Source organism: Limulus polyphemus, unplaced genomic scaffold, assembly GCF_000517525.1.
Source record: "Limulus polyphemus unplaced genomic scaffold, Limulus_polyphemus-2.1.2 Scaffold12202, whole genome shotgun sequence".
Classification (NCBI taxonomy): Eukaryota; Metazoa; Arthropoda; class Merostomata; order Xiphosura; family Limulidae; genus Limulus; species Limulus polyphemus.
Window position 1 is genome coordinate 1 of NW_013677812.1, and position 10762 is coordinate 10762.

The 10762-nt window shown below is 31.9% G+C and overlaps 1 protein-coding gene across 1 annotated transcript; it reads left to right on the forward strand.

Moving 5' to 3' along the window:
* Positions 1-524: 524 nt before the first annotated feature.
* Positions 525-10499, forward strand: LOC111083928 (adenylate cyclase type 10-like; the record flags this gene model as incomplete). Its single annotated transcript, XM_022380674.1, has 7 exons — positions 525-713; positions 1252-1338; positions 2623-2873; positions 4471-4687; positions 8357-8420; positions 9572-9702; positions 10079-10499. Coding segments are annotated over exons 1-7 (1336 nt in total), but the record flags the coding sequence as incomplete, so codon positions are not given.
* Positions 10500-10762: the final 263 nt, after the last annotated feature.

The window sequence follows — 10762 nt, forward strand, 5'->3', positions numbered from 1 at the left end:
TAGGCTTGTTTATAAGTCTGTTGTTACTCTGTAGCTTATCTAAGCATTAGTTAGGCTTGTTTATAAGTCTGTTGTTACTCTGTAGCTTATCTAAGTAGTAGTTAGGCTTGTTTGTAAGTCTGTTGTTACTCTGTAGCTTATCTAAGTAGTAGTTAGGCTTGTTTGTAAGTCTGTTGTTACTCTGTAGCTTATCTAAGCATTAGTTAGGCTTGGATTTTGACACAGTCATATCTGCTTACCAGATTGTTTTGTATAATTGGGAAAATAGAGCTACAATTTGTGGATGGAGTTTGGTAATGTAGTAAATTAACATTATTGATTTCTATCCTGTTTGAATATGATATTGATACTACCATGGTGAAAGGAGAAGAACCATATCAAATTAAACTGGATGAATTTCATCACTTTATAAATTGTATAAATATGAGTAACTTTGGTTTTATAGTTACACTAACTTTAACATTATGCTCTGTTGACCATTAGTGATAGGGGACATAATGATATTGCTTGTGGTTCTCAGAGTGTGCTCATGCAAGGCAAGTCAAAATATGATACAGGAACCATACTATACTATTGCCTTCTTGCTGACACATTTGTTGGGCTTTGACAAAGTTACAAATGTAGATGATGTGGAGAAAGAGATTGAAAACATTCTTCAGGATGTTAGTACAAACTACCCTCTTGCTTTATTGAATGGATTGTTCCACTTCAAGGTAAGTCATCTTATGGGTTTTGAAGTGTAGTAAGACATGTTTGTATAATGTAGTAATAGTAACAGAAACTACATCACTTGTACCACTAAATATATATGTTTGTATAATGTAGTAATAGTAACAGAAACTACATCACTTGTACCACTAAATATATATGTTTGTATAATGTAGTAATAGTAACAGAAACTACATCACTTGTACCACTAAATATATATGTTTGTGTAATATAGTAATACACTATACATTTGATTGTCTTCATTAAGTCTTTTTTCTGTTTGATCAGTATTATGAATGTAATCTTGTGATTTTATTTTATTAACTAGTAATGTGTTGAAGATTATTAAAATTTAACTAGTGTATTCATAAACATTGGTAATTTTCTGTTTTTTACAGTAGCTTATTGCTGTACATGTTTTACTCACTTAAATCTATGCTATTTGTAATTTTCATTATTTGGTTAATGAATAAAGAGTCTAATTAAGTATTCTCTCTGTGTTAATGAACTCTTTGATAAGTGTCAAAGTGTATTTTCCTTTAGTTTCCAATTGATGAAAACATAAAACATATGAATGAACAACTAAGAGATTCCTGTACAAGAAAATTGCTGGGACTATTAATTAAAAAGGTAAGATCAAATTGATTAGTTTTTTTAGATGTAGAAATTTGTTACAAGTTCACTTTAATTTTTAATAAGAATGTTTTTATGTTATTCAAAGAAAGTGATTATTAACACATATTTCTTTAAAGATGTATGGCATTGAAACATTTCCTAGTAACATTGTTTATGGATGGGTCTCCATGGGAACATTTCCTAGTAACATTGTTTATGGATGGGTCTCCATGGGAACATTTCCTAGTAACATTGTTTATGGATCTTTAAAGATGTATGGCATTGAAACATTTCCTAGTAACATTGTTTATGGATGGGTCTCCATGGGAACATTTCCTAGTAACATTGTTTATGGATGGGTCTCCATGGAAATATTTCCTAGTAACATTGTTTATGGATGGATCTCCATGGGAATATTTCCTAGTACATTGTTTATGGATGGATCTCCATGGGAACATTTCCTAGTAACATTGTTTATGGATGGATCTCCATGGGAATATTTCCTAGTAACATTGTTTATGGATCTCCATGGGGAATTACTATTTATATGTCTACCATTTGTTTGTGTTTAAAGTAGCATTAAGCTAAGATGTGTCCAATTATCAATGTATAATGATGATTTCTATGAGTGATTATGACTTATGTGTTTTGTAACATTTCCAAAGAGCATTTTCTATAGATCTCCACGAGGACAACATTTTAGCCTTCATACTGCAGAAGTTTTTAGAAATTCCCCATTTATAAACACTCCTCCTAATAGTGTTAGCACACTTTACAGTAGTTTTTTATAACTGTTCAGCTCTTTGTCCATAAACATGCTAAATAAGATGCTGTGTAATATTTGTTTTTAAGCTTTACAGTGATTGTGCATTTATTATTTGAATTGGTATGTTCTTTAGGATAATTTGACATTTTTGTATACTTTGTTATTGTATGATACTTTTTCATGTACTCTCGTGTTCCAACTAATTTTGAAGGACAGAATGATAGTGCAGGGTGTAATAATTAAGACTTCAAGTTTAATGATTGTACAGGTTGAAATCATAGTATGAAATTGAATTTTGTGTTTTTCCTTTAAGATGATTAAAAAGAAATAATCATGCAGACATAAATAACCATCATGGAGGTGGAAAATTTCTTCAAAATTAATAATTTTACAGGTACAGTTATATGGAACATGAGAGTACTGTGTGGTAGTGTGATAAAAGATTATCTGATGATGATGTACATTGTTTGTTAACATATATTACTATATAACTGTCTGTCTACTCTAAATGGGTTATATCATCTAATTTTCAGTGTCTTCCCCAAAAGCCATCATTAATTGTGGTTGATGATGCTCACTTCATGGATGACTCTTCTTGGGATGTAATTTTGGAAGAGCTTTCAGTACAGAATTCTCTCATTTTGTTAGCCCAGTTGCCTTCAGCAGATGACTTCCCCACTCAGAATTGTCGGGTAGTTCAGTTACAGCCACTGGATTCTGGTTTTACAGCAGGAGTATGTTGTCAGCTGTTGAACGTTATTGGAATCCATCAAGAACTTGAGAGGTAGTAGGAAATTATTAGTATAATTCAGGAAGTAACACTAAGTTTGTTAAAATCACTGATAATTTATGTTATCACAAACAATGTCAAGCTGTTCTATATAATATCTCCCGTGTTTTCTCACACACGAGTAAAGCTGTCTACAGACCATGCTAAAGGGTTAACCCATTAGAAATGTTTAATAATTAATTGTCATGTAAACTATGATTATTAATTAAATATCACATGTTTGTACAATTTAACCTGATATTTTCTTATTTTGTAGTATATCGACATCTATACATTACTTTGGGGTAGTTCATTCAGATACATGTTAATTTTTACATTTATTCTTTACAAGCTGAATATTATATACTTGTACAACAATGTTGAGTATCATAATCATATACCTTGCCTTTTTTTACATATTTACTTTTGAATACTTTTATGTCATTAACTATCTTGTTATGATTTTTGGTAACACTAGAATTTATTTAAAACTAACATCCAAGTTTATGAGTGCATGCTCAGTATGTCTGGAGTGGTTCACCTTTTTCTTTTTTTTTATAATAGTAAAATCTGATGGAATTGTAGTCTATCCTGAGGAAGGCCGCATTTTGTATTATGTAACTCAGTTTTGACATGATAAATATTTCATGCTGTGTTGTTGTGTTTTCGATTACCAAAGTACCAACGTATGAAAAAAGATTTTATTTTGGGGGTTTTCTTAAATAAAACTACCTAATCTGTATGATTTTAAAGGATTACTAATGTTTAGCTTATGAATTTCTTGTAATTAGTTTATTCTATAAGAGGATTCCCATATTATAAAATCATCTTACTGTAATGGATGTAGTGTGGTATGTCAGTATCTATGTATGTAACCAAAACTTCTGCTCCATCTATTGAATGGCATCTCAAACGAAAAATTTCACACTTTGGGTGTTCAAGATTCAGACAGTTAGAAAAATAACTGTGGTATGTGTAGCAACCATTTCTTTATAATAATACAACACAATTTTAAATAAAAGTACTCTCCTCACAACTTTCACTAGGACTGTACGTGAGGGTTTGATTATGTCTTATATAATTTTTAAATGTAGTACTGAGAAACTGGAATTCTTAAAAAATAAGTGGCACCACTTTAAATATATAAAAAACATTACAGATTATACCAGTAAAATTTATGAAAATTTTGAGCTCTGTACATTGAATTACTTTGATGCAATGAGTTGCACATGACTAAAAAGCACAATCCAAACACTTTTCCTGTGTAGTACTTTCTAGAACAAAATTCTTTTTTTTTTAAATATTAACTTTTTCTAAATTTGTTTCAATGAAGTATAAATACTACAATTAGTAATTACTAGCACAAAGAGCCAACCGTAGGGTGGTGTTTCTGCTAGTCTAGATAATAATAATTTATGTTTTGGATCTAGCTGGGTTTGTAATCAGTGCATTGTACCTTAATTTCTTAAAATGTGGCATTTAAGTTACTTTCAAGAGACAATTATTAAAAACAACTTGACTTATAGTTTGAAAAATAATTTAAAGCTAGTGTTTAACAGAGTGACTAAAGCTATCTTGTAGGATTAAATGATATATTTTTTCTTATATTCAGATTGTTGATTAAGCATGGAAAAGGCAACCCTTCATGGTTAGAAGAACTTTTACTTTTCCTGAAAGAGGACAATGTTATTCAGCTGGTTAGAATAGATAACATCCCACAGGACCGTTTAAATTCAGAGTTTGTTTATTTAAAAAGAAAATTACTAAAAATGAATGCTGATAAAGAATTAGGACAAGAAATGCAGTCATCTGCAGAGCTGAACGTGAAAGTGAGAACCACTATTTCAAACTGCCAGAAATTAGTATTGTTATTAACATAAAGATACATATTATAAGAGAACAAGAAATGTAACTGCATACTACGTTACTACATTGTGAATAAACTTTTTAAATGTTTTGAGAGTTTTGGTAAATCCATACTAGGTTATGTGCTAACTTAGCCTAAGCCTGTGTGTTACTCCCCATCTCAGTATCATCTCGAGTAAGATATTATTTTATAACAAGCTTAAATACCCGTCAACTGACGGGGAATGTTTAAACTTAATTAAAACAATGTAAGTTTAACAGCAGTCATATATTTTAAAGTAATAACTTGAACATAAACTTTATCTCAAAATTTAAAAAATATAACAAAGCTTCTTAAACAACATTTGCAGTTTACTTTCCATCTACCAACAAATAAAGATTTTGAGATGATCCCACCCTCGAACACCCTACATTTCATTGACCATGAGAAAAGCATGATTGTTTGAGAAACAATCCAGCAACTTTCATACATTGACCTTAAATCCCTTTAGGATATTCAACATCAACCTGCCAAGATTGTTTGAGATTAGCTCAATAGGCTGGGAGTAATTAACCAACAGGCTTTACAAAATAGAAAGAGGTTAAGTTTAATTTTGACCCCCTTAAGATATTCCCATAGTTCATAGTGTTTACATACAAAGTTTGGTTGAGATTGTGAATACTTTGTGATTGGTCAAGAAAGTAGAGAGAAAGTGTGAATAGTTTTAGTACTTTTAGAAAGATTACCCATTCCTGAATACTGAAAACAAAACACGCTCTTAATTCTTGTTCTAATTTTTCTTTTCTTTCACAATTAAGGTTCCACTTGCTAACCATGTGTCTTTAGATCCGTACTCAATTGATCAATCACTGATCTGAACAGCTTTAACTTCATTTAATACATAATTTGATTTCCATCAAAATTCAGTTTGTTTGTTTTTATTTCTTTAATTTCAACCAGATTAATTTATTTAACTTTTTAAGAACATAATTTTCTATCACTCATTAGGATCAGCCATTTTTTATGTGAAATTTTAGGGAATGAAGTTACTATTTTGGTATCTTCACACCTGGTGTTACTTCTTTCATTCCGCCAGTCACAAATCATTACATTTATAGATCCACGTATTAGGTCTGTGAGCCTCTTGTATGCCATAGTAATAAATATTAGTTGTGTTAAAAGTAGACAAACATTCTCACCTTTTAGTATCACTAATAAAATTTGTTACTTATCAGCTATAATTGCTTTGAAAAAAAATGCAAGTTTGGGGTTGTTCTATTCTAGCATAATAAATAGAAAATAAAACATCTTAACAATTATAAAGTGAGTTGTCCAAGCCAGTCTAACTTTTTTATGCAATCATGGTCTACAGTTGTACATGCATCAAATACACATGAATAAACATAATATTTCCTTTAATTACCATTTCATATATGAATACATATATATATGTTCTTTTCTTGGTACTCTTTAAATCAAATATGTATTTACCACATTATTACCACGAGGGTTTAGCAGTTTACTTTATAAGGTAGAATATGTACGTGCTATGTAGCCCCATAAGTTTCTTAGTTGATGATGAAGTAACTTGTGTTTCACCAGTGAAGATTATATTCTTTGTCAATCTTGACAATTTTATACATTTACAGTGTGGTTGAAACTGTTACTGATACCCTGTTTGTCATTAAATATGGAAAAATTCTTGATTTTATCTTGCTGACATAGTGCTTAAAGTCCCTTAGATATAGTGTAATTCTTCATGTTTGCTATTGTCTTATGTGGTTGAAACTGTTACTGATACCCTGTTTGTCATTAAATATGGAAAAATTCTTGATTTTATCTTGCTGACATAGTGCTTAAAGTCCCTTAGATATAGTGTAATTCTTCATGTTTGCTATTGTCTTATGCGGTTGCCGACTGCATGGGCAACTTTTTGGCTTGCAAACATCTCAGCTGAGAATATTGTCTGAAGTCCCTATATTTCTTTTTGACTGATTATGTTCATTCGAATGACCATATTTATGTCGTACGTCTTGATATCTCCGCTTCACTAAGCTTTCACCTGTGACGGTCAATGTTAGACTATACATCATTCCTTAAAACTCTCTTGTATGTGAATGTACAAAATGCTGCTGCACTGTGGTGTGGTGTTTTCAGATAAAAACTGATTTCTCAACAAGTATCAGAGAGTAATCTGAATCAGATAGTAAAATGAGTTTTACAAGTTTGTGTGTATGAGAAATATCCAGACTGGACTAGAAATGAATATGATCTTTGTTATTAAACAACAAAGACGTTGTACTTGTGCAGGCAGAATCATAGTCAGGTTTCTACTAGGTTCTGCTTAATCACATAGCTTTCAATCTCTTGGGATTGAGCTGTGTAGAACTAAAGCATGATTGCTACTTGATGACCTCCTGGTAGAACTGAACCAAGAAAGTGCCTTAATTCAACAAGTAAGCTTGATCTCTTTGTCAAGTCGACAGAGTCACATCATGGTCTTAACATTGGTTGGCTGTTACATGTAGACAATGTAAATTTAGTCAGCAAAGGACATTACAGTCACTAATCCTTTCAATCCAGATGCTATATGGGCAGAATACACATTATCCACTATAAAGAACCATGAAATAAAGCAACTAGAACAAGACAGTCTCAGTGACTTTCTGGTTCACAAGTTTATGCTAAAACTGCATACAAATACAAAACATTTTAAAAATTCCTACATAATTCAAGTAGGTAGAAAACATATGATCCACCTGCATGTCTGTTCAAATGGTATTGACATGAGTGTGGTCAAAAGTGATTGACAAGGGTGTGGTCAAATGGGATTGACAATGGTGTGGTCAAAAGTGATTGGCAAGGTTGTGGTCAAATGGGATTGACAATGGTGTGGTCAAAAGTGATTGACAAGGTTGTGGTCAAATGGGATTGACAATGGTGTGGTCAAAAGTGATTGACAAGGGTGTGGTCAAATGGGATTGACAATGGTGTGGTCAAATGGGATTGACAATGGTTTGGTCAAATGGGATTGACAAGGGTGTGGTCAAATGGGATTGACAGAAATTTGTTCAAATGGTATTGACAAAAGTTTGTTCAACTGGGATTGACAACAGTGTGATCAACTGGGATTGCTGTGATTCCAGTTTCTTGCCATCTTTCTTATGAAGACAGCTACTGATTTTTGAGATGTGAATGAAAGCTTATGAATGTTTAGCTTGTGTTTGTGAGTCTTTTTCAACTTCAAACTTTTTTGTTATTATGTTGTTAATGATACCAGGAGATATGATCTGCTTCATCATAAAGGCTTTTTTTGGATTGGAGGGTAAATGTGAACTGTCATATTGAACTGCTTATGTAGGTGCTAAACATATTGCCTGTGGCACTGTGAGATGCACATCAATCTTATAAAGGGCAAATAATATTTTGTATAATAATGTTTAAAATCTCTCCAGATTTCAAGATTTTTTACTTTAGTGTTGTATGTTCAGATTTGCTGATTTTATCTTGCTGAAATATTCAGTTTTCAGGGTCTATACCATAGTGTGTAAACTCTCTCCAAGATTTTTCATATTTTTATTGTAATGTAACTTTTAAAATTACTAATTAAATACAGTCTTTAAAGAAGGTTTATTTATCTTATTTGTTTCAGAAAGTTTGTGATATTACCCCAGGAAAGAGTCTGACATCAGTCAATATTCCTCTGTCAACTCAAGGTAATGTAAATTGTTATGTAGTTATTGATTAACTAGTGTTTAACAGAACACCTCACAATGAAATAGCAAACCTTTTATGTTTTTATGTCAGTTAAGTTTTCATGGTTACATGTTTTAAAACAGCTTTAGGATTAAAAACTAAACTTATTACTGTAGAATATGATGTAACTAAGGTTCTAGATTAACCAAGACATACACTGGATGTTGTTTGTCTCAAACCACTGGTATGAAGTATATCATGTAACTAAGGTTCTAGATTAACCAAGACTGGATTTTGTTTGTCTCAAACCACTGGCATGTAGAATATCATGTAACTAAGGCTCCAGGTTACCTAACTTAGGTATTGAGTGTATTGTAGTATACAATGATATATTTTCATGCTCAAAAACTGTGATCTTGAGAATGTCATAATCCAAAAAACAAGATTGCTCCTTTAACCTACCTTGCTCTGATTGGCAATTATTGCCAATAAACTAAAGACCAAAAGTATAATATTGGCTCTCAAAGTATAGTTTAGGCTCTCATTACAATACTAGCTCCACTACTCTTTACAGTCTGAGAGACACAGTCATATTACAGTTTTCTTCACACCAGTTCATCTGAAGCAAGCAGTGAGCAGCAGGATTCATCCTTTTACGTAATAGCTTTCTGTCATTCTTCATCCCAGTTCAATCATTTATCTAAAGAAGACAGTGGGTAACAATATTCATCCTTTCTAGTATCATTATCACCCTGATTTCAATCACTTATCTAAAGAAGACAGTGAGTAGAAAGGATGAATCTTGATACCCACTGTCTTCTTTAGATAAGTGATTGAAATCAGGGTGATAATGATACTAGAAAGGATGAATCTTGTTACCCACTGTCTTCTTTAGATAAGTGATTGAAATCAGAGTGATAATGATACTAGAAAGGATGAATCTTGATAGTATCATGTCTAATACAGAAAAGTGATTGAAATCAGGGTGATAATGATACTAGAAAGTGTGAATCTTGATACCCACTGTCTTCTTTAGATAAGTGATTGAAATCAGGGTGATAATGATAGATCTGATGAGAACAGAATGTTGTAGATAGTAAATCAGAATGTCTAATACAGGATATTACAACATTCTGTTCTCATCAGATTTTTGATTTACTCTCTGTATTAGACATGGTGTTACAGCGAATGAACAACTTGAATCCTACAGAGATGCTAGTTTTGAAAAAATCAGCAGTGTTTGGTATGCATATTGAGCGTCACGTTCTGGAAGATATCTGTAGTGATGCATCAAAGAAACAGGTATATTGTCTCATACTCTTGTTTGATTCATAAATGTAAAATTAGTTACTAACATTATAACCATCAGGCAAGTTCTATGAATTAATGGTATTTACAAGCATTTGACTTTATCTCACCTCAGATAAGTTCTATGCATTAATTTTACTTACAAGCATTTGACTTTATCCAATAGCTAGTAGTCTGGATCATCTGATTCTACTTTAAAATTCTACAGATGTTATAGTATAACAAGTATCCTGTACCTGTTAGGTGATATATAGTGTTACAGACATCCAGTAACTTATGCATGGTTTATTATAGTATTACAGATGTTCAGCACCTTGTTTACGGTGTAGTATAGTAATGCTGCTAACTCTGTAGGTTATTTTTACTGCAGGTGGCCACCATCCTCCAGCTTTTTATAGATCACCATATCCTACAATGTGGCACAAATAAAGTGAATCAGAAAGATGATCGTTCTGTGTTTGTTAGGGAGCAGACAAAATGTACTTGTGAACAATTTCCAGAAGATCCAAAAATAGGATGGTGTAGAAACCTCATGTTTTATTCTGCTGTTGTACAAGACACCATTTATCAGTCTTTAACCAAAGATCTTCGAGCCAAGCTTCACTTAGAGGTAGCAGAGAAACTCAGTACTATGGGAATGAATTGTTTCACATGTTGGCGGCGTAATACTTTAGCTGAGATGCGAGACTCCCATAAGCTTTTAGCAAAGTCTGACATTGTCCAAAATCAACAAGAAAGGTATGTTGAAATTATAGAAATGAACTCTGTCGCTAGACTGAACATTTTTCAATGTACGCAAGGTTTATGCAGGTTATATCTTTTAGCCTTTTTATTTTATATTCATTAGGATATATTCCCTTAGAAAGAATAAAAGAAAAATAAGTCGTATAATTCTTTTGTTAACATCTGGTTAGTAACCTCTAGGATAAAATACTGTATATCTTAATAGAGTTTGATTTTTTGCACAGTAAATATAGAGGAGGTATATATATGTGTATAAATCGTATCTTTATATATTTATACAGAAGTATATATGTTTTTATATATTAATATT